Raw genomic sequence first — 25,705 nt, 5'->3', positions numbered from 1 at the left:
CAAAAAGTAGCAGCTAGGAAAGAACACTGCTAGACTGAACTACCAGCAGCCCATATGCTGCAGCAGATTGTTCTCAGTTTATGTTAGTGCCTCTTGGCAGATCAAGGAGCACGTTTTATACAAATCCTGCAAGGAAACATATCCCCTGGCTTTACCAGCTCCAGCCTCTTGAAGGGGACATCCATTCCCAGATCACCAAAGCCCTCTCTTCAAAAGAGATAAGCTCACTTGTTACTGTTGGCTCACCTCCATTTGCATCAGTCTATGCATTCCAAAGAAGTCTTCCTTCAGTCACATGACTATGTGGGCAACGAATGCTGCAAGTCAATGTGCGATGGTGAATGCCAGGCAGGATTGTGTTGTAAGATACGTAGAGTACACAGGAGGTCTAATGGGAAGGAAATCAGCAAGATATCATTTGCCTGCACGTGAAGGAGAAAGGAGTGTGGGATGAGGCTCAGATGAGAAGATGCTTTGTAATGGGAAGGCACCTAGTAATGAGGACAAGGGTACTACGAACGTTCCTCAGTTACTAGGTGCAAACCTTAAGTTTCCATACACTTGCCTATCTTGGTTAGATCATCAAACTTTTCGCAACACTGCGACCAAGTCCTGCTCACACTAACCCAATCTGTCACCTGCTGCCTTTCGACCAAGGCGTCATGCTAAAGCAAGATGTTGATACAGACATTGGGTAACGAAGCACAACATTGATTTAGTGTGGGGAAAACAAGCAGAAACTGAAAAGTGATTTAATCTCAATCACAGGTAAACGTGGGCAGAGCAATCAGTGAAGGTAACAGGTATTCAAGGCCTGTACTGGAACTGTCACTTTCTGGGATTACTAAGCAATCAGTTCATAATCATAGAAACCAGCAAATGGGTGTGTTCTTGCACTGCTCCCCAATAAGTGCAGTTCCTGCACACAGCTCTGCTACTGATCTCAATGTCTCCCCTCAGCAAAACTGGTCTTCTAACCTATTTAAATATAAAATGGAAATGTTTCAAATTAATATTACCCTTAAACTGAAAAATGACTCTCATGTAAGATACAGACCTGTGAACTAGTTCCATCAAAGATCACATGGACTGCTGTTTTTACTTCTGAAATCCTGTCTTTCATTGGTAATCCCTAGAATTCAACAAAAAAATCCTGAGTTTCCCAAAGCAATCATTTAACATTCCCACTATTCATCTGTAGATTGTAGCTTAGCTAATTTGTATTTCTACATTGAAAAAGAGTTCTTAAATTGTACCAAATCAGAAATATTCAAGATGCGAAACAAGATCATTGTAATATGGTACTTGAAAAGTAAACTTCTACCCACACCATACATTCAGATTCAGTCAATAAATCTCAAAATAGGTTCAAGCAACGATCAGCTCATTTGATTTCAGACATTTCTAATACTACCCCTACCATCTTTCCATTGCAGAGGATAGATTGTAACTTGCAATTGTGAAAGGCAAAGTTAGAAGAGATGTCAGGTAGTATTGTTTTGTTCCGAGGCTGGTACAGGTGGTCAGGAAAGATGGTTGAGACCAAACGGAAAATGGTAACTTTCACCTCTTGGCAGTGAACTGGCAGAAGCAAATTAATCACCAGATATACACCCCTTGACATTGATTTTTATATAACCCAGTTTGCTCTGTTTACTGTTGTCTCACACTGTTTGGACCTGCTAAGTAACAAGTCAACTGACACCCCAACGCTTCTTTCAACTTTCTCCTTGGTAAGTTCCATCTGACCCACAGTATACATTTCTCTACTTTTACTTTCAGGCAATACCTTGAATTTAACTCCATTTGCCATTGATCAGCCTGGATACAAACTCTGCCAAATACTCTCTTTAACATCTTGGCTGCTGTTCTGGGTTCACTGTCCTCCACTCACCCCAATCAGTGATTGCAAGTTATTTCTGTGTACGAGGGGCATGAGATCCTCGGCGAATCCTATTCAATAACTTCTCCATTGCAAGCTGCTTCTCTTTAGCCAGTTACTAATGCAGACCCACGACTTACCCTGATATCACTATCTCCTCTTTGCGCAGGAGCCTTTCCTGCAGTATTATCAAAAGTCTTTCAGAAATCTAAATAAACTAACCTAGAATTCCCTTCTTGTTATGCTCAAACAGGGGCAAATGTGGGCATAACCAATTGGCAAGAGGAGCAGAGATTCCTAACAGCAGATCTCTGTTCATTTGGCATGCATTTCCTGTTTTGGTTTTGACAAATACAGGACAAGTGGGAGTGTAATTTTATTATGCTGGAATCTCAATGCCATCATTTAGATATAGGAAGAAGCTGTACCGATGGGACGTGCTCCATCTGAATCGGAATGGGACCAATGTGCTAGCGGAAAGGGCAAATAAGGAGGTAGCAAAAGCTTTAAACTAGTAAGATGAGGGGAGGGATCTACAAGAAATGAAACAAGCTTAAATATAAATGAAACGGGAAAGAGTACAGGCCAGACTAAACTAAGGGAGAACATAATGGACAGGGAATAAAGAGTAATAGAACAGGAGTGTAAAAAGATGGTTAAAAATGAAGTGAGACGAACTAATACTAAAAATGAGTTAAACAGTCTGTACAGCAATGCACACAGTGTCCGTAATAAAACAGTGGAACTGGAGGCAATAATACATTGCGATGAACCAGATACAGCAAGGATCACTGAGTCTTGGGCCACAATTTTACTAACCTCAGCGGGTCCAGGTGGGCGATGTCAGGGGCGGGTCCCCACCCCGCTGCTGTCTCCATCCGGGCTTCTAAAATGAATTTCCCACGATTGGGCTTGTTAAGCCCGCCCAGCGCGTTTCCCAGCCAATTAGAGGAAACGTATCTGGTAAAGTCATTTGATGACGTGTTTAGAGGATTACGTAGGATATACGGCACAGAAACAGGCCATTCGGACCAATCAGTCCATGCCGGCATTTATGCTCCACTCGAGCCTCCTCCCGTCTTTTCTCATCTAAATCTATCAGCATAGCCCTCTATTCCCTTCTCCCTCATATGTTTATCCAGCCTCCTCTTAAATGCATCTGTACTATTCACTTCAACCACTCCGTGGTAGCGAGTTCCACATTCTCACCACTCTCTGGGTAAAGAAGTTTCCTCTGAATTCCCTATTGGATTTCTTGGTGCTTATATTGATGGCCTCTAGTTATACTCTTCCCATGGAAACATTCTCTCTCTAGCAAAACCTTTCATAATTTTAAAGACCTCTATTAGGACACCCCTCAGCCTTCTTTTTTCAAGAGAAAACAGACCCGGCCTGTTCATCCTTTCCCGATAGGTATAACCTCGCAGTTCTGGTATCATCCTTGTAAATCTTCTCTGCACCCTCTCCAGTGGCTCGACATCCGTTTGATAATATGGTGACCAGAACTGTACGGAGTATTCTAAGTGTAGTCTAACCAAGGTTCAACACAGGTTTAGCATAACCTTCCTACTTTTCAATTCTATACCTCAAGAATAACCCCTAGTGGTTAGTTTGCATTTTTTAGTTTGCCTTGCCTTGCTAACCTGTGTCGCATATTTGAGTGATTTGTGTATTTGTGCTCCTCTGCCCCACCCAGACTCACACCCTCCAAGTAATACGTGACCTCCCTATTCTTCCTACTAAAATGTAATACCTCACATTCATCTATGTTGAACTTCATTTGCCAATTTAATGAGTGCTTTTCCTGTCCCCACATTAAAGGACCCCGTTGTCCGCCCCCTCCGCCCCCCGATCCTGGCCTCTATCCCCAACAATACTTACCTGCGAATCGCTTAGGACTCCTCACTGGCAATCTGTTCCCAATTCTCCGGCAACACTTAATTGAGGCCCAATATCTGGAGAGCCTTGGGCCTCACCATTCAGGCACAGGGGAGGCATTAACTGTGCTCCACTCCCCCCACCCCACTCCGTGAGCAGAAATATGTTTGCGGCCCAATTTCTAGGCCATTGTACTCCTGGACTTTCAGAAAGCCTTTGATAGGGTACCTCACAAGAGGCTACTCTACAAGATAAAATCTTATGGAATTATCAGTAATATTCTGAGGTGGATTGTGAATTGTCTGAATGTCCATAGGCATAAAGTGGTAGTCAATGGGTCTGGATCTGTAGGAGGCCCGTTATCAGTGATGTCCCACCGCAGTCGCTGTTAGAACCTTTGCTCTTTACTATGAATGACCTAGATGTAGGTGTTGGGAGAATGATCTGGAAGTTTGCGGACTCGACAAAGCTATGTGTGAGTTTTATGGTGTAGATGAAGCTAAACCACTACAAGCAGATCTCAACATGTTGGGGGAATGGGCCTGAGCTTGGCAAATTATGTTAACTTAGAAAAGAGTAGAGTCATGTGAGAAAGCAGGTCTTATGCTAACTGTACTTACATCATACAGGGAACAGAATTGTAGCTAGTAATGAAAGAAAAAGATCTGGATGTTGCAGTGCATCACTCTCTTAAGGTTCAGAACTGATACCATGAAGCTATACCTAAAGCAAATGGGGATCAAGGTTGTATTCACAGGGCAGTTCACTACAAAACATACCATTTTGTCTTTGTACGAGACCTTGGTTAAGCCTCATTTAGAACAGAGTGGGGGATATTGAGGCTTCGGGAAGATGCAGAGGATCCAATCCCAGTTTAAACCATTTTAGCTACCCAGAAAGGTTTAAAAAGCTGGGTCCATAGACTTTAAAAAAGCCTGGACTCAGAGGCAATTTGATCAAGGTTTATAAAATAATGAAGGGATTAGATTATTTGTTATGAGATAAAATTATTTCAATTGGATAAGTTAGGGATGACACAAGTCACACTTATAAGGTGCGTAAAGGAAGAACTAGGTTGGATGTTCGGCAGTTCTTCTTTTCTCAGAATAATAAACCTCTACTACCTAGAAAGACAAGTGCAGCAAGCACAGGGGAACACCATCACCTCCAAGGTCCCCTACAAGTCACACACTATCCTAACTTTCAAATATATCGCCATTCAGTATCGCTGGTCAAAATCCCAAAACTCTTTCCCTAACAGCACAGTGGGAGTACCAGTACCACACGGACTGCAGCGGTTCAAGAAGATGTCTCACCTTCTGAAGGGCAATTAAGGATGGGGAATAAATGCTGGCCTTGCTGACGACGCCCGCATCCCGGAACAAATGAAAAAAAATATCTGTGGTACAGGCTGTCAGTTGATGCAGTGGATTCACTGTATACATTCAAGAGAGCTGGACTTGGTGAGGGAGAAAATCATTATCTACATTGCCTCTGATTTATATTACAGGCTATGTGGTCTCCTGGATTAATTTTGATCACCCATAGGGGTCAGAGAGGAATTTTCCACATTTATTTTCCTAATTACCCAAGGATGTATAAAGTGACTACTTTTTGCTGAATGGACTTTTTTTTAATGAATGCACTGGGCTATTAATTGTGCCCTCCTTTCTCTGGCTGCCATGTAACGGACAGCCCTGATCATCAATCAACCAATACATGGCATGATTCATAAGAGCTGGTACGGTGGATAGTTGCATGATGAAAGATTCATGCCAAGTTCCTTGGGTTCTGGTATTGAAATAATGAACATCAAACATTAATTGGACATTAATAGAATGTTTATAAAATTGGGAGACATTCAAGGAGATCCAGAGGGTAGAGAGCAAGTATGTTCCCTTAAAGAAAAAGGGCGGGGCTCACAAATCTAGAGCCCCCTGGATGTCAAGGGACATACAGGGTAGGATAAAGAAAAAAAGGGAGGCTTATGACAGATACCGAGGGCTCAATACTATAGAAACTCTAGAGGAGTATAGAAAGTGCAGGGGTGGAATTAAAAAGGAAATTAGGAAAGCAAAGAGAGAGCATGAAAAATGTTGGCAAAGAAAATCAAAGAAAACCCAAAGATGTTTTATAAATACATTAAGAGTGAGATGATAACTAAAGAAAGATTTGGGCCCATTAGGTAATCTGTGTGTGGAGGCGGAAGACGTGGGTACGGTTTTTAATTAATACTTTGCATCTGTTTTCACAAAAGAAAGGGGCAATGCAGACATTGTAATCAGGGAGGAGTATGAAATATTAAATGAAATAAATATAATGAGAGGAAGGACTAAGGGGTTTAGCAGCTTTGAAAGTGGATAAATCCCCAGGCTCGGCTGAAATGTATCCCAGGCTGTTAAGAGAAGCAAAAGAGGAAATAGCAGAGGCTCTGATGATCATTTTCCAATCCCCTCTGGCTTCAGGTGTGGTGCCAGACGATTGCTGATGTGTTATTTTTGTTTATAAAGAGAGAAAGGGATAGACCGAGTAATTACAGGCCAGTCTGCCTAACCTCAGTGGTAGGACAATTGGAAAAATTTCTGAGGGACAGAATAAATCTTCATTTAGAAAGACACGGATAAATCAAGGACAGTCAGCATGGATTTGTAAAGGGATCATCATCATCATCATAGGCAGTCCCTCGAAGCGAGGATGACTTGCTTCCACACCAAAGGACCGAATATTCCAGATCCCGAACTACATCTTGAAGGGTGGAAGATGCCTGTGCATGGATTTTTTTAACGTGTGGTGACCGTTGCACACCAGCCACCACACGGGCTTGACAGAGCTAGGATGATTGAAGACCAGCTCTGCTGCACGGACCTAGCGCACACACATATCGCAGTGTGGGCTGGCCCGTGCTGCCCCTGGGCCCTCGTCTCTTCTGAGCCCCAAACTCTTGCCTCCCCTGGGCCCCGGTCACTTCCCTCTACGGACTCTTGCCGCTCTTTCACCCCTCCTGCTGTGCCTGCCCGCACTTGTATCAGCGACCTGACTTCGCAGCCGTCGCCCTCCTGCAGCAGCACGCGCTGCTCCCTGCAGTGGTATACCGCCGCACGCTGCTCCCTCCAATGGCCCCGGTCTGCTAATGGTCTTGTAGGCCGGGACTGCACCGATTTCCGGGCCAGGCCGGGTTAAGGGAAGGTTGTGTCTGACTAACTTGTCTGAATTTTTCGAGGAGGTAACAAGGAGGGTCGATGAGAGTAGCGCATTTGATGTAGTGTCTATGGATTTTAGAAAGGCTTTTGATAAGGTCCCAAATGGCAGACTGATCACAAAGGTAAAAGCCCATGAGATCCAAGGCAAAGTGGCAAGTTGGATCCAAAATAGGCTCATAGGCAGGAAGCAGAGGATAATGGTTCATGGGTGCTTTTGTGACTGGAAGGCTGTTTCCAATGGGGCTCTGCAGGGCTCAGTATCAGCTCTGTTGCTTTTTTGTGGTATATATCAATGATTTAGACTTGAATGTAGAGGGTATGATTAAGAAGTTTGCAGATGATACTAAAATCAGCTGTGTGGTTGATAATGAAGAAAGCTGTAGACTGCAGGAAGATATCAATGACCTGGTCAGGTGGGCAGAACCGTGGCAAATGGAATTTAATCTGGAGAAGTATGAGGTATTGCATCTGGGGAGGGCAAACTAGGCAAGGGAATACACATTAAATGGTAGGACACTGAGAAGTGTAGAGGAACAAGGGGATCTTATGGGTGTCACCGGCAAGGCCAGCATTTACTGCCCATCCCTATTTGCCCTTGAGACGGTCTGTTTGGTGAAGGAGCTCCCAGTGTGTTAGGGAGTTCCAGGATTTTGACCCAGCGACGATGAAGGAACGGTAATATATTTGCAAGTCAGGATGGTGTGTGACTTAGAGGGGGACCTTGCAGGTGATGATGTTCCTATGCAAGGGAAGATGATTATGAAAGTAAACTAGTACGGAGTATAAAAACAGATAGTAAGAGTTTCTACAGGTACATAAAAAGGAAAAGAGTGGCTAAAGTAAATATTGGTCCAATAGAGGATAAGACTGGGGAATTTAAAATGGAGAACAGGGAAATGGCAGACGTTGAACAAATATTTTGTATCGGTCTTTATGGTAGAAGACACTAAAAACATTCCAATAGTGGATAATCAAGGGGCTATAGGGAGGGAGGATACAAATCACTAAAGAAGTAGTACTCAGTAAAATAATGGAACTAAAGGCAGATAAGTCCCCTGGATCTGATGCTTTACATCCTAGGGTCTTAAAAGAAGTGGCTGCGGAGATAGTGGATGCATTGGTTGTAATCTACCAAAATTCCCTGGATTCTGGGGTGGTCCCAGCAGATTGGAAAACCGCAAATGTAACGCCCCTATTTAAAAAAGGAGGCAGACAAAAAGAAGGAAGCTATAGACCAGTTAGCCTAACATCTGTCGTTGGGAAAATGCTGGAGCCCATTATTAAGGAAGCAGTAGCGGGACATTAGCAAAAGCATAAGAACATAATAAATAGGAGCAGGAGTAGGACATTTGGCCCCTCGATCCTGCTCCGCCATTCAATAAGATCATGGCTGATCTGATCATGGACTCAGCTCCACTTCCCTGCCCGCTCCCCATAACCCTTTACTCCCTTATCACTCAAAAATCTGTCTATCTGCACCTTAAATATATTCAATGACCAAGCCTCCACAGCTCTCTGGGGCAGGGAATTCCATAGATTTACATCCCTCAGCGAAGAAATTTCTCCTCATCTCAGTTTTAAATGGGCGGTAGCGTTAAATTTTTCTGACCTTCTGCCGTAAAGTGTGACCGTCCTTAGCAACGGCATGGCAATGCTCCATTCCCGCGATTCTGGAGGTCAAGGGTCACCATGACATGCACAGAAGAGACAGAGAGAGGGGGAGCTCAGAGGCACTGAAAGCGTGTGTGGCTGTGGTGTGTGCTTGTTTGGCTGTTGTGGGAGGAACAACGGAGATTCACCAGCAGCAAAAAGCCCACTAAGCACCAAGAACATAGTTGGCACCGAGTTTTTGTCCAACAAATAAGAAAAAACATGGAAGGGATGGTGGAAGCCCTGGAGCTGGTAGCCAGGAACACTGGTGCAGATGGCTCCCAGTGGTTCCGGAGCACCGCACTGCACCCCAAGGTGATGCACACGAGAGCGAGCAGCAGCATCTTGCTTGTGGCTTGGAATACACTCCCACCTCGGGACCGTCCTCTCCGGTATCCATTCAAGCAACGCTTCAGCTGTCAACCTCCCCCCCACACAATGAAGCATCGCCTGAGGACCTCCTCGGCCAGATGACTTGGAGTCAGGAGGATATGGGGAAGGGGTGGAGGTGGGGAGGAGAAGCGGGGGTGGGGGGGGGAGGGTGGGGAAGGGTTGGTTTGTACAGAAATACTGATGATTTCAGACTAATGTTCAGTTTAAATGTTTTTATTTAACAAAACCTTGCAGCACATTGGCTTTGATAGCTGCACCATTACACGCTGGTGGTTCCTTAACATCAAAGGGTATAATCACACTTAACTTCAATCAACTTAAACTTTAACTGTTACCAAGGTGATGCCCACCATTGATGTATGACCTGCACACCCAGCAGTGTGTCAGCCTTGAAAATAACACCAACGTTCTTTCAGGCAAAGCGATCATTGATGAGCTCCTGACATAAGGATCTTGCAGCTATCATGCCATCATGCGCCCTTTCATGCGGTCTACAGGGGGGCGGGGGCATGGCTTCAGCGTCAGCCTGAGTGTGTGGGCCGATGTCAGCGTCCGCCTCCTCATCCTCCTCTTCCTCTCTCTGGTGAGGTGGACTGTCAGGCTCATCAGGCAATTCTTGTCCCCTCCTGATAGCCAAGTTGTGTAGCATGGAGCAGACCACCACGAATTGAGCTACCTGCTTAGGGTGGTATTGGAGCTCGCCTCCTGAGTGGTCCAGGCATCTGAAGTGCTACTTCAGCACTCCAATGGTTTTCTCAACGATATTGCGAGTTGCTCTGTGGCTCTCATTGTATCGCTTCTTGACCTCGGTGTGGGTATCACGCAGGGGGATCATCAGCCATGTGGCGAGGTCATACCCTTTGTCCTCAAGCATCCAGCATTGACCTTGTGGCTCATCGTTAAACAAGTTAGATACAGTGCTCTCACGCAGGATTTGCGCACCCTGGATGCTGCCCGGAAATTGAGCATTCACAGCCAGTATATTTTGCTGGTGGTCGACAACCAGCTGGATATTCAGGGAGTGGAATCCCTTGCGGTTCCTGAAAATCTTAGCATCCTGAAAAGGTGCCCGTATCGCGATGTACGTACAGTCTATTGCTCCCTGCACCATGGGGAAGTTTACAATTCTAGAGAATCCTAGAACCCTCTCACTCTGTGCCTCCCTGGTCATAGGGAAGCTGATCAAGTCCTTCCTGCGTGCGTTCAGGGCTTCAGTGACTTGTCTAAAGCAGCGATGTGTGGCATGCTGAGAAAGTCCGCAAATGTTGCCAGCTATGGCCTGAAAAGAACCCGAGGCATAGAACGACAGCGCCGCAGTGACTTTGACCTCGACGGACAGTGCAGTACTGATGATGCTGGCAGGCTGCAGATCTTCCCTTATCAGCTGGCATACCTTAGTGATAACGTCTTTGTGGAAGCGCAGTCTCCAGGCAGGTGATGTCGGGCAAGTCGAGGTAAGAATGCTTCTCCTTGTACTGGTGTAATGTCTGCTGCATGTAATTGGTCACCAAGAGAGGGTGAGAAAGGACAGGCCACATTGCAATTGTTCTCTGTTTTCCACCAATTGTACACAAACAAGGAATGTCTCGACGAACACACATCTTCAATTCCAATCGGTCACAGTGTAGTCACGATGTTTTTGGAGATGTTCACATCAACTCCAACGACCTGCAGAGTACATCCGAATTCTGCCGAGGTTGAAGCACAGCAGCCTTTTAATGGACACGACATGTGATCTGCAACATGGCGTCCATAAAGTTGTGATTCGTTCTGGTTAGTTCTACTTTTTGTGGCCGTTTTTTTGAGCGAGCGATATTGTGGACGAAATGTATGTGAGGTGGTGAAATTGATGATGGGTGATCTCCATGGCCGCTAGTTTGGGTAAATATGTTCTTTACAACAAAAAACAGTCGCCGGGTGTTAATACTGAATCTCGGCGTTAATTCCATGCGGAAAGTAACGCTGGCCGATATTATGGGCATTGAATTCGCCCATCCTGCTGATTCCGCCCAAAAAAAGTGGGCGGGCAGTAATATTTTTTCTCGCCGTTACTTTCACATGGAGAAAGTAACGCTCGGCAATAAGTTTCCGAAAAGTGCCCGCCAGTTTCCATTTTGTGCCAAAATGGGCGCTATACGTCATTTCAGCAGCAGAATGGGCATTAAGCAGGCAAAAAAAGTGGAGGTTCTAGCCCCAAATTACATAAGATCATAACAATTAGGAGCAGGAGCAGGCCATTCGGCCCTTCAAGCCTGCTCTGCCATTCAATAAGATCATGGCAGATCTATTACCTCAACTCCCCCTTCCCGCACTATCCCCATAATCCCGAGAATCCATTAGTGTCCACAAATATATCGATCTCAGTCTTGAATATACTCATCAAATGGGCAGCCACAGTCCTCTAGGGTAGAGAATTCTGAAGATTCACAACCCTTTGAGTGAAGACATTGCTCCTCCTCTAAATGGCCAACCCCTTAATTTGAGACAATGATCCCTACTTCTAGACTCCTCAGCCAGGGGAAACATCCTCTCACAATTTACCTTGTCAAGCACCTTAAGAATTTTATACATTTCTATGAGATCACCTTTCATTTTTCTAAATTCTGTAGAGTATAGGTCCATTCTACTAAATCTCTCCTCATAGGACAATCCCCCATCCCAGGAATCAGTCTGGTGAACCATTGCACTCCCTCCAATGCAAGTATATCCTTCCTTAGGTAAGGAGACCAAAAATGTACACAGTGCTCCAGGTGGCGTTACACCAAGACCCTATATAATTGTAGTAAGACATCTTTAGTCTTATACACTACTCAGAGAGTAAGAACAAATGTGTCATTTTCAGGTTGGCAGACTGTAAGTGGTGGGGTACCACGAAGGTCAGTGCTTGGGCCTCAGCTATTCAGTCGACATCGGTGATTTGGATGAGGGGACCAAACATAGTGTGTCTGGGTTTGCTGATGATGCAAGGCTGGGTGGAATTGTAGGTTCTGGAGAGGGTGTGGGGAGACTTCAGGGGGACGTAAACAGGCTGTGTGGGTGGGCAGGAGCGTGGCAAATGGAGTGTAGTATGGAGAGATGTGTGGTTGTCCACTTTGGTAGGAAAGGTAAGAGATTGGGAAATGTTGGTGTTCCGAGGGATCTGGGTGTCCTTGTACACGAATCACTGAAAGTTAACATGCAGGTACAGCAAGCAATTAAGAAAGCAAATGGTATGCTGGCCTTTATTACAGGAGGATTTGAGTATAAGAGTAAAGGGGGCTGAAATTCAGAGTCTCACAGAGACCCGTTACTGTCCGTTTGCGACGGCCATTCGTCAAAATCGAATGGCTGCCGCTTTGGTGTCAACTGGCTGACCCGACTGAAATTCAGGTCGGGGATTTTTCAGCCTGGATTCCATACCACCCGATTCTTATGACCGCCGAAAGCAAGTCATCAGTAAGTGCACTGCCGTTTTTAAATAAATTAAAAACTTACCAATCGATATTCAGTTGAACTCGTCGATCCCCCACCGCGCGGTGCCGACAGGTTTTTCTGTCGGTGCACCCTCTCAAGAGTGAGTGTGGCTCGACAGTGCGGCAGCCCTTAAAGGGGAGAGCACACTGCCACTGCCGCCACCTAAAGAATTCTTGCTGGCCGATTTCTCGGGATTGGCTGGATCGCCAACAGGCAGCCTGGCACCCCAAGTGCCAGGCCGCTGGCCCAGTCGAAACCCTCACTGGTGGCACAGTGGCCGAAGGTTAAAAACGACAGAATCTCTCCCCTTTAACGGAGGGGAGAGAGCGTGGTGACGCGCAAGCGTTGTGACGTCACCACATTGACAGACAGCAGCAGAGTCTCTGTCCGACTTATTTTCAGCCACTCAGCCTGGCTTTCAGTTTATTGCCCGCCCCCATTATGACTCATTTCCTCTGGGACGTATACAAAATTTCAAAGTCCTGAAGATGGCTCTTCCAACCGTGTCAGGAACCCAGCAGTAAGTGCCACTAAAAAAAAATCATAGGTGCGCCAGCTATTTTGCGCACCTGAATTTTGGCCCCAAGATGTCTTACTGCAATTATATAGGGCCCTGGTGAGTATTGTGTACAGTTTTGGTCTCCTTACCATACTTGCCATAGAGGGAGTGCAACGAAGGTTCACCAGACTGATTCCTGCGATGGGGGGATTGTCTTATGAGGTGAGATTGAGTAGACTAAGCCTATATTCTCTAGAGTTTAGAAGAATGTGAGGTGATCTCATTGAAACATAAAAATTCTTACAGGGAGGATGTTTTCCCTAGCTGGGGTGGGGGTCTAGAACCAGTGGTCACAGTCTCACAATAAGGGGGTCGATGATTTAGGACTGAGATGAGAAATGTCTTCACTCAAAGTATGGTGAATCTTTGGAATTCTCTGCCCCAGAGGGCTGTGAATGCTCAGCCAATGAGTATATTGAAGACAGAGATCAATAGATTTTTGAATATTAACAGTATCAGTGAATATGGGGATAGTACAGGAAAGTTGAATTGAGGTAGAAGATCAGCCATGATCTTATTGAATGGCGGAGCAGGCTCGAGGGGCCGAAATGCCTACTCCTGCTCCTAATTCTTATGCTCTTCATCATAGGCAGTCCCTAGGAATCGAGGAAGATTTGCTTCCACTCGTTTTGTCTTTAGGTGGGACTGAACAGTCCAATACGAGAACCACAATCCCTGTCACAGGTGGGACAGATAGTCGTTGAGGATAAGGGAGGGTGGGACTGGTTTGCCACACACTCCTTCCGCTGCCTGCGCTTGATTTCTGCATGCTCTTGGCAATGAAATCAAAGTGCTCAACGCCCTCCCGGATACACTTCCTCCACTTAGGGCGGTCTTTGGCCAGGGACTCCCAGGTGTCAGTGGGGATGTTGCACTTTATCAGGGAGGCTTTGAGGGTGTCCTTGTAACATTTCCTCTGCCCACCTTTGGCTCGTTTGCCGTGTAGGAGTTCCGAGTAGCGCGCTTGCTTTGGGAGTTTCGTGTCTGGCATGCGGACAATGTGGCCTGCCCAGCGGAGCTGATCAAGTGTGGTCAGTGCTTCAATGCTGGGGCTGTTGGCCTGATCGAGGACACTAATGTTGGTGCGTCTATCCTCCCAGGGGATTTGTAGGATCTTGCTCTTACTGTAATAAAGGCTAACATACCATTTGCTTTCGTAATTACTTGCTGTGCGAGTATGTTAACTTTCTGTCATCCGTGTACAAGGACACCCAGGTCCCTCTGAATACCAACATTTACTAGTCCCTCACCTTTTGAAAATATTCTGCATTTCTATTTTTCCTACCAAAGTAGTTAACTTCACAATTCCCGACATTATATTCCAGCTGCCATATTCTTGCCCACTCAAATAGCCTGTCTATACCCTTTTGCAACCTCCTTGCAACTTACTTTTCGATCTAGCTGTGTATAATAATAATAATAACATTTATTTATATACCATCTTAAAGGCACTTCAACAGCTGTGTTATAAGACAAAACAGATAAATTTGACACCGAGCCACAAAAGAAGAAATTAAGGAAGATTACCGAAAGTTTGATTAAAGAGGTAGGTTTTAAGGAGCGTCTTAAAGGAGGAAGACAGGCAGAGGGGTTTAGGGAGAGAGTTCCAGAGCTTAGGGCTCAAACAGCTGAAGGCACAGCCACCGATGGTTGAGCAGTTATAATGAGGGACGTTCAAGAGGGCAGAATTTGAGGAGTGCAGACATTTCGTGGGATTGTGAGGCTGAAAAAGATTACAGAGATAGGGAGGGACAAGGCCATGGAGTGATTTGTAAACAAGGATGAGAATTTTGGAATCGAGGCGTTGTTTAACCGGGAGCCAATGTAGGTCAAAGCACAGGGGTGATGAGTGATCTTGACTTGGTGTGGGTTAGTACACAGGATGCTGAGTTTTGGATGACCTCAAGTTTATGTAGTGTGGAATGTGGGAGGCCGGCCAGGAGTGAGTTGGAGTAGTCAAGTCTAGAGGTAACAAAGGCAGTGATGAGGGTTTCAGCAGCAGAAGAGCTGAGGCAGGGGTGAAGACGGGCAATTTTTTTGGAGGTGGAAAAAAGCGGTTTTAGTTATGCCGTGGATATGAGGCTGGAAACTCACTTCAGGGTATCATCAGCAAACTTGGATACATTACGCTCAGTCACCTCATCTAAGTCATTGATATAGATTGCAAATAGCTGAGGCCTAATCAATGATTGTGGTACCACACAAGTTACAACCTGCCAACCTTAAACTGATATGTTTATTCCTACTCTGTTTGCTGTTTGTTAACCAATCCTCAATCCATGCGAATATATTACCCCCAATCCCATGAGCCCTAATCTTGTGTAATATGTGGCACCATATTGAATGTGTTCTGAAAATCCAAATACACTACATCCACTGATTCCCCTTATCTACCCTGCTAGTTAAAACCTCAAAACACTCTAACAAATTTGCCAAACACAATTTTCCTTTCATAAAATGGTGCTGATTCTGCCCAAGCATATTCTGATTTTCTGAGTGCCTTGTTATCATGTCGCTAATAATAAAATCCCTACTACTGATGACAGGCTAACTGGCCTATAGTCACTGTCATCAAGCTAATGGTCTACAGGGCTGTAGTAATAGCTGCCTTCCTATATGGCTCAGAAACATGGACCATGTACAGTAGACACCTCAAGTCGCTGGAGAAATACCACCAACGATGTCTCCGCAAGATCCTACAAATCCCTGGGAGGACAGACGCACCAACGTTAGCATCCTCAACTAGACCAACATCCCAACATCCTGAGCATTGAAGCACTGACCACACTTGATCAGCTCCGCTGGGCAGGCCACTTAGTTCGCATGCCAGGCACGAGACTCCCAAAGCAAGCGCTCTACTCGGAACTCCTTCATGGCAAACGAGCCAAAGGTGGGCAGAGGAAACGTTACAAGGACACCCTTAAAGCCTCCCTGATAAAGTGCAACATCCCCACTGACACCTGGGAGACCTTGGCCCAAGACCGCCCTCAGTGGAGGAAGAGCATCTGGGAGGGCGCTGAGCACCTCGAGTCTCATCGCCGAGAGCATGCAGAAATCAAGTGCAGGCAACGGAAAGAACGTGCGGCAAACCAGTCCCACCCACCCCTTCCCCCAACGACTATCTGTCCCACCTGTGACAGAGACTGTGGTTCTTGTATTGGACTGTTCAGCGACCTAAGAACTCATGCTAAGAGTGGAAGCAAGTCTTCCTAGATTCCGAGGGACTACCTATGATGATGATGAGCTCACTGTTTTCTCTCTCCCTCCTTTCTTGAATAGCGGTATAGGGTATTACGTTTGCAAGTGTCTAATCTATGGGGATTATTCTAAAATGTTGATGAATGGTCATCGAGCTGGAACATTAACTCTGTATCTCGCTTCACAAATACTGCAGGAACAGCAAGATAAAGCAGGTTTGTGTGTGGCTGGAGAAATGATGCAGGAGGGAAGGCTTCACATTATTGGAGCATTGGGACCAGTTCTGGGGCAGGAGGGCCCTGTACAAGATGCACGGCTTGCACCTGCCAGGGTTGTGATCATTGTCCTCGCTGTCATGTATGCAAACTCTTTGTATTCACTATGTAACTTTGTACGATGTACCACCTGAGGGCGCTGCTGTTGGAGGCCCAGGGGTTTCCTGCCCTGGTGTTCAGGGTATATAAAAGGCAGCCAGCCATGCTGTCCCTCACTTTACAGTCATATTAAATGGACTGAAGTCACATAGCTCTTACTAATAGTACAAGGCCTCGTGGAGTTGTTCGATGGTAACTGCAGACATAATAACTGGCGACGAGAATACGGACTTTCACGCGATTATGGCTACCTTTGGCACACTAAAAGACTTCGCAGAGGGTGATGATTGGGATGCCTTCATGGAAAGGCTCAAGCAATATTTTGTGGCAAATGACTTGGCAGGGGAGACCGACACATTGGCAGAGAAGCGCAAGCCTATACTGCTGACCAGTTGTGGGCCCGAGGTCTACCGCCTCGTCAGGGACTTGCTGGCACCCACGAAGGACAAGGATAAGACATACGATGAGCTGACTGAACTAATTCGTGATACCATACAGATGATTTCCTTCCAGAATCGGAGCTCACTGGCAAGTACTGTACGTAAAATAACACTGATTGCAAACAGAACTGTTGAACTAATAAGAACTGTACAGAGCAGACCTGGCATGCCTGCTGCTGCTAGGCTGCCAAGAGGTGTGAATGCGAAATCATTAACACAATGCTGACATTGAGGGGGTAATCATGGAGCCCATCAATGTCGATTTAAAGACTATGCGTGCAAAAACTGCAGAACAAGGGGCCATCTCCAGCGAATGTGCAAATGTACTGCGACTCACCACGTGGCAGTGGAGTCGACAGAAGAGTCCCGATCCAACGTGGATCACAAAGGACAAGCTAGAGAGGCAGTATGCGGGGTGCACACCCTCTCTACAAAAAGTCCTGTCATGATGATAAAAGTCAAATTAAATGGCGTTCCTATATCCATGGGGCTGGACATGGGGGCGAGTCAGTCAATTATGAGCCAGAAGGCATTTGAAAGGCTGTGAGGCAACAACAAAGACCCAAGCTGAGTCTGATTCAGATAAAGCTGCGCACTTACACCCAGGAACTGATACCAGTTATTGGAAGTGCGAACGTAAAAGTATCCTATGATGGAGAGTCACACAAGCTGCCACTGTGGATTGTACCAGGCGATGGGCCCACGCTGTTTGGCAGAAGCTGTATGGGGAAGATTCGGTGGAACTGGGAAGACGTCAAAGTATTATCGTCAGTGCACAATGCTTCCTGTACTCAAGTTCCCATCTTTATTTGAACCAGGCATCGGCAACTTCACAGGTGCCAAAGAACTTGGTCCCCGAGGCACAGCCCGTTCATCACAAGGTCCCTTACATGATGAGGGAGAAAGTGGAAATCGAATTGGACAGACTTCAACGCGAGGGAATCATATCGCCAGCCGAGTTAAACGAGTGGGCCATCCCGATTGTTCCGGTACTAAAGAACGATGGCAGTCAGAATCTGCGACAACTACAAAGTAACGATCAACCGAGTCTCGTTACAGGACCAGTACCCACTACCCAAAGCCGATGCCCTTTTCGCGACATTAGCAGGGGGAAAGGCGTTCACCAAGCTGGATCTAACCTCCGCCTACATGAGCCAGGGGCTGGTTGAGTCGTCGAAAAAATTAACGTGCATTAACACGCACAAGGACTGTTCGTGTACCGCAGGTGCCCATTCGGGATTCGCTCGGCTGCAGCCATATTCTAAAGAAACATGGAGAGCCTGTTGAAATCGGTTCCACGCACCGTCGTATTTCAGGACGACATCCTCATCACTGGCCGCGACACCTCCGAACACCTGCACAACCTGGAAGAAGTTTTAAGTCCACTAAACAGTTAGACTCCGGTTGAAACGATCCAACTATGTCTTCCTGGTGCCAGAGGTAGAATTCCTGTGGAGGAAGATTGTGGCAGACGGCATCAGACCCATGGAGTCGAAGACAGAGGCCATCAAAAATACACCCACACCACGAAATGTAACAGAGCTGCACTCGTTCCTGAGACTCAACTATTTCGGTAACTTTCTTCCAGGGTTGAGCACCTTGCTGGAACCGTTGCACAAGCTGTTTACTGGGCTTGGAGTAAAAATCAAGAGGCCGCCTTTGAGAAGGCCAGAAACCTGCTGTGTTCGAATAAGTTGCTGGTATTATATGATCCATGTAAACGCCTAGTTTTAGCATGTGATGCGTTGTTGTACGGTTTTGCAGCAACAGCGCAGCCCGCAGACCTGCTACTGGCCATTGATATCTTTGATAGCGAAGGGTCACCGGTAACAGCCCGCCAAATTAAGACCTGGACCAGGATCCTCTGCTATACCTTGTAAAAGGTTGCGTCCTCAATGGGAGCTGGTCAGCGGTCCCCAGAGACATGCAAGACGAGATCAAGCCGTTTCACTGTCGTAAAGACGAAATGTCGATCCATTCAGATTGCCTCTTATGGGGCAACCGTAATATCTTGCCAAAGAAAGGCAGGGAAACCTTCATATGTGACCTACACAGCACCCACCCAGGCATAGTCATGATGAAGGCTATTGCCAGGTTCCACGTCTGGTGGCCAGGCATTGACTCGAACCTGGAGTCGTGCGTGCACCAGTGTAACACATGCTCACAAGGAGGCTCCACTTAATCTCTGGTCCTGGCCCTCAAAACCATGGTCCAGGATCCATGTGGATTATGTGGGCTCCTTTCTGGGAAAGATGTTCCTGGTTGTTGTGGACGCCCACTCCAAATGGATTGAATGTGTAATAATAGCATCCAGCACGTCCACAGCCACCATTGAAAGCCTCAGGGAAATGTTTGCCACCCATGGCTTATCCGACATTCTTGTCAGTGACAATGGTCCGTGTTTCACTAGCCCGGAATTCAATGAATTCATGACCCATAATGGCATCAAGCATGTCAGATCTGCCCCGTTCAAGCCCGCATTCAACGGCCAAGTGGAGCAGGCAGTCCATACCATAAAGCAGAGCTTGAAATGTGTCACGGAAGGCTCCTTACAAACCCACCTGTCCCGTGTACTGCTTAGCTACAGGACACGACCCCACTCACTTACCGGGATTCCCCCTGCAGAAGTACTAATGAAACGAGCACTCAAAACCAGGCTCTCCTTAGTACACCCTGACCTCATTGATCAGGTGGAAACCAGATGTTATCAGCAAAACACGTACCATGATCGCGTGGCTGTATCACGCGACATCACTGTAAATGACCCTGTGTTTGTGCTGAATTATGGTCAGAGCCCCAAATGGGTCGCCGGCACTGTATTAGCCAAGGAGGGGAATACAGTGTTTGTTGTCAAACTACTTAACGGTCAACTGTGCAGAAAACATTTGGACCAAACCAAATTATGATTCAAAGATAACCAGGAACCACCGGAAGAGGGCCTCAGCTTCACCGACACACGCCCTATCGACAACAGACTTCGCTGCCAACCATGAGGATGATCCCACCATCCCCAACAGTCCAGCCCAACCAGTCGTGCTGCAAGACCGCAGTGGCCCAACCAACTCACCCAGGCCAGAAGCGACACTCAGGTGGTCAACCAGGGAGCGTAGGGCTCCAGTTCGCTTTAACTTGTAATCAACTCGCATCAAAGACTTTGGGGGGAATGATGTCATGTATGCAAACTCTTTGTATTCACTATGTAACTATGTATGATGTACCACTTGAGGGCGCTGCTGTTGGAGGCCCAGGGGTTTCCTACCCTGGTGGCAGGGGATATAAAAGGCAGCCAGCCATGCTGTCCCTCATTTTACAGTCATATTAAATGGACTGAAGTCACACAGCTCTTACTCATAGTACAAGGCTTCGTGGAGTTATTCGATGGTAATTGCAGACATAATATTCGCGAGGAGATAAACTATTGCTGTTTAAGGGTTTAAAGTAATTTGGCAGGGGGAGGGGAACCAGGATGAAGCATCAAAGAAAAATTATTTGCAGATAGGACTGGGAAAGACAAACAGCACTAGAATAAAGAGTAGTCCAAAAATAGGAGGCATCAGACTAAGGCATATTTAGAGTGCACAGACTGTGACAAATAAGCTTGTTGAGCTGCAGGCACAAATTGCCAGATGGAGTTATGATGTAGTGGCAATAGCGGAAACCTGGTTCAGACAAGGGCAGGATTGGGCATTTAACATTCAGGAGAAATGGGGAAGAAAAAATAGGAGGGGATGGCAGTATTGTGTCCGTGCCGGCCGACAAAGAGCTATCTAGTTTAATCCCACTTTCCAGCTCTAGGTCCGTAACCCTGCAGGTTACGGTACTTCAAGAGCATATCCAAATACTTTTTAAATGTTATGAGGGTTTCTACCTCTACAACCCTTTTAGGCAGTGAATTTTATACAGTTCAAGCATAACCTCCCTGCTTATATATGTTATGACTCGGCTAATAAAGGTTAGTATCCCGTATGCCCTCTTAACCACCTTATCTACCTGTCCTGCTACCTTCAGGGATCTGTGGAAATGAACTCCAAGGTCCCTCTGTTCCTCTACACTTCTCAGTATCCTACCATTTAATGTGTATTCACTTGCCTTATTAGGCCTCCCCAAATGCATTACTTCACACTTATCCAGATTGAATTCCATTTGCCACAGTTCTGTCCACCTGACCAGTTCATTGATATCTTCCTGCAGTCTACAGCTTTCTTCTTCATTATCAACCACACAGCCAATTTTTGTATCACCTACAATCTTCTTCATTATACCCCGACATTCAAGTCCAAATCATTGATATATACCACAAAAGGCAAGGGACTTAGTACTGAGCCCTTCCAGTCACAAAAACTTCCATCAACCATTACCCTTTGCTTCCTGCCTCTGAGCCAATTTTGGATCCAGCTTGCCACTTTGCCCTGGATCTCATGGGTTTTTACTTTCGTGACCAGTCTGCCATGTGGGACCTTATCAAAAACTTTGCTGAAATCTGTTATGTTTATAATAAGGTACAAATGCAGGTGTAGGTGAGTTGGTTGGTTCTTCACTGGGCTGCTGGGCAGCTGGAATTGCTGGGCTGCTGGGGATGGTGAGTTCAGCTTCATGGTCAACCGTGCTGTCGGTTGCCACTTGTGTGTGTGTGTTGGAGGGTCGAAGTTAGTGGTGTCCTCTTCGGGTTACTCGTGGCTGTTTGTGAATCACAGTTTGGTTTGGTCCAAATGCTTTCTGCAAGTTAGTCCATTAGCAAGTTTGATCTGAAACACCCTACTCCGTTCTTTTGCTATGACAGTGCGAGCAAGCCATTTGGGACCATGCCCATAGTTTAGTACAAATACGGGATCATTGACTTCAATATCGCGTGATAAATTTGCGCGATCATGGTACATGCTTTGTTGATGCCGCCTGTCCTCGACGTGATCATGGACATCAGGGTGGACAAGAGAGAGCCTTGTTTTGAGCGCACTTTTCATGAGCAGCTCGGCTGGGGGAACCCCCAGTGAGCGAGTGGGGTCTGGTGCGGTAGCTGAGCAGGACTCGGGACAGGCCGATCTACAGGGAGCCTTCCGACACACGTTTTAAGATGGTTTGGACTGCCCGTTCTGCTTGGCCATTGGATGCAGTCTTGAACAGTACAGATGTGACGTGCTTGATCCCATTGCGGGTCATGAATTCCTTGAATTCAGCGCTGGTGAAGCACGGCCCATTGTCGCTGACAAGGATATCAGGCAGGCCGTGCATGGCGAACATGGCTCGTAGGCTTTCGATGGTGGCAGTGGACGAGCTTACAGACATTATTACATAATCAAGCCATTTTGAATAAGCATTCAAATCAACCAAAAACATTTTTCCTAGAAACGGGCCAGCAAATTCAACTTGGATCCTAGACAATGGTTTGGAGGGCCATGACCACAAACTTAGCGGTGCCTCCCTAGGTGCATTGCTCAGTTGAGAGCAAGTGTTGCATGGCGCACGCATGACTCCAAATCTGAGTCGATGCCGGGCCACCACACATGAGATCTGGCTATAGCTTTCATCATTACTATGTCTGGGTGGGTACTGTGTAGGTCGCGTATGAACGTTTCCCTGCCTTTCTTAGGCAAAACCACGCGATTGCCCCACAAAAGACAGTCCGCCTGCATGAATATTTATAAGGGACAGTAAAGAATCCTGGCTGGTCCAGGTCCTGACCTGGCAGGCCGTAACCGGTGACTTTTCAATTTCAAATGCATCCATCACCAAGAGCAAGTCTGCAGGCTGTGCCATTTCCACCCCGGTGGTTGGCAATGGTAGCCGACTGAGAGCATCAGCACAGTTCTCTGTGCCTGGTCTGTGGCGGATTACATAGTTATATGCAGACAGACATCTTTGGATGCGGGCAGAGGCATTGGTAGTAATCCCGTTGCTCTCTGAGAATAGCGATATGAGCGGCTTATGGTCAGTTTCTAACTCAAACTTGAGACCAAACAGATACTGGTGCATTTTTTTCACCCCGTAAACGCATGTCAGAGCTTCTTTTTCAATCATGCTGTAGGCCCTTTCGGCCTTGGACAAACTTCTAGACGCATAGGCGACTGGTTGCAATGTTCTCGATTCATTTGCTTCATGTAACACACACCCGACCCCATACGAAGACGCATCGCAAGCTAGCACTAAATGCTTACATGGTTTATACAGAACAAGCAGTTTGTTGGAACATAACAGATTTCTGGCTTTCTCAAAAGCAGCCTCTTGTGATTTCCCCCTAAGCCAGTCATCTCCCTTGCGTAGCAGCACATGTAGGGGTTCTAGCAAGGTACTTAACCCAGGTAGGAAATTAGCAAAATAGTTGAGGAGTCCCAGGAACGACCGCAGCTCCGTCACGTTCTGTGGTCTCGGCGCATTCTTAATGGCCTCCGTCTTGGCGTCGATGGGTCTGATGCCGTCTGCCGCGATTCTTCTCCCTAAGAACTCGACCTCTGGTGCTAGGAAAAAACACTTTGAGCATTTCAACCCGAGTCCCACGCGATCTAGCTGACTTAGAACCTCTTCCAGGTTCTTCAAGTGTTCGAATGTGTCCCGACCTGTGACCAGTATGTCGTCCTGGAAAACAACGGTGTGCGGAACCGACTTTAGCAGGCTCTCCATGTTCCTTTGAAAGATTGCCGCAGCCGATCGAATCCCAAACAGGCATCTATTGCAGATGAACAGACCTTTGTGCGTGTTGATTCAGGTAAGGCCTGTCGAAGATTCCGCCAGCTCCTGCATCATGTAGGCCGAGGTCAGGTCCAACTTGGTGACCGTCTTTCCTCCAGCCAGGGTCGCAAATAGGTCGTCTGCCTTGGGTAGCGGGTACTGGTCCTGTAGCGAAAAATGGTTAATCGTTACTTTATAGTCCCCACAAATTCTGACCATGCCTTCGCCTTTGAGAACTGAAACAAATCGGACTGGCCCACTCGAACTCCACCGGTGCAATGATGCCTTCCCGCTGCAGCCTGTCCAGCTCAATTTCCACTTTCTCTCACATCATGTATGGCACCGCCCGTGCCTTGTGGTGGATGGGTCGTGTACCGGGAACCAAGTGGATCTGCACCTTCGCCCCAGAGAAACTTCCGATGCCTGGCTCAAACAACGACGGGAACTTGCTCAGAACCTGGGCTCATGAGGCGTCGTCAATGGACGAGAGCGCTTGGATGTCGTCCCAGTTCCAGTGGATTTTTCCCAACCAGCTTCTCTCAAACAGTGTGGGGCCACCTCCTGGTACAATCCATAGTGGGAGTTCGTGCACTGTTCCATCATAGGGGACTTTTACTGCTGCGCTGTCAATTACAGTGTAAGTTCTTAGCTTGGAATGAATGGGGCTAAGCTTGGGCCTGTGTGCCTGTTGAAGGCCTTTTTGCTCATGATAGACTGACTCTCACCCGTGTCCATTCCACGGCTACTGGAATTCCGCCCAGTTCGACTTTTAGCAAGATCGGTGAACATTTTGTGGTGAAGGTGTGTACCCCGTACACTTCTGCCTCCTCGGTTCGAGTCTCTAGTTCAGCCTGATCTGCCATGGATCAATCCTCCTCTGCAACGTGGTGCTTTGCAGCTCGACTGCACATTCACTGGAGATGTCCCATTGTTCCACAGCCTTTGCACACATAGTGTTTGAAGCGGCATTAATGGGCTCAATGACCACCTCCGCAGTGCCAACAAGGTGTTAACTGCCTCGCATTAACGTTTGATGGCGGACTCTGGGTCATCTGAGGTCGTGCAGCTGCAGGCTTGTACATTCTGCCATATGCATTCCTGCCTAAAAACGATGTCACTTTTTGTACAGTACTTGCAGAAACCTCTTTATGCTGCAAAATTTGTTTGGTGTTATCGCTGGTGGACATAAATGCCTGGGCTATCGTTATGGCTTTGCTCAGGTTCAGTGGTTCAACAGTCAATAGTTTGCGAAGGATAATCTTATGGCCAATGCCAAGCAGAAAGAAGTTTCTTAGCATTTGCTCAAGGAATCCATCGAATTCGCAATGTCCTGCAAGGCGCCTAAGTTCGACGATGTAGCTCGCCATTTCTTGGCCTTCAGACTGTTGACATGTGTAAAATCGATACCTTGCCATCAGAACGCTTTCCTTTGGATTTAGATGCTCCCAGACCAGTGTACACACTTCTTCATATGATTTGGTTGTTGGTTTCACCAGAGCAAGAAGATTCTTCATGAGGCCATAGGTTGTTGCCTCACAGACGGTGAGGAGGATCGCCCTTCGTTTGGCAGCGTTCTCATCCCCTTCCAGCTCGTTGGCCACAAAGTGTTGGTCGAGTCGCTCCACGAAGGCCTCCCAATCGTCCCCTTCTGAGAATTTCTCCAGGATACCAACAGTTCTCTGCATTTTCGCGTGGTTGTTCATTATCTCATCGCCAGTTATGTTTATAATAAGATAATGTAACTGATTACTGTAGACATGAGTAAGTGTGACCTTAGTTCCTTTACTCAAACTCCAGAGTGTTGGTACAGCATGGGAGGACTGATTATATGCTGGGATCGCTTGGGACTCCAACAGGTATGCCCTCTGGTGGCGGTATGATACAGGTTACCTAGGGTTACACACATAACAAAATCCATATAGACTACATCAAAAGTACTACTCTCATCGACCCTCCTGGTTACCTCCTCAAAAAATTCAATGAAGCTAGTCAGACACAACCTTCCCTTAACAAAT

General features: G+C 46.6%; 1 protein-coding gene across 1 annotated transcript in view; it reads right to left on the bottom strand.

Annotated features, from left to right (window-relative positions):
• The window catches only part of sycp2 (synaptonemal complex protein 2), a 1,164,109-nt gene that overhangs the window by 790,635 nt on the left and 347,769 nt on the right, over positions 1–25,705 (bottom strand). Inside the window, exon 15 of the mRNA XM_070894856.1 lies at positions 1,058–1,132. Within this exon, the coding sequence (XP_070750957.1) occupies positions 1,058–1,132 (75 nt within the window). The remainder of the gene's footprint in view (positions 1–1,057; positions 1,133–25,705) is intronic.

This window comes from Pristiophorus japonicus, chromosome 12 (genome assembly GCF_044704955.1).
Source record: "Pristiophorus japonicus isolate sPriJap1 chromosome 12, sPriJap1.hap1, whole genome shotgun sequence".
Taxonomy (NCBI): domain Eukaryota; kingdom Metazoa; phylum Chordata; class Chondrichthyes; family Pristiophoridae; genus Pristiophorus; species Pristiophorus japonicus.
This window is presented reverse-complemented; position numbering and strand designations above follow the sequence as displayed.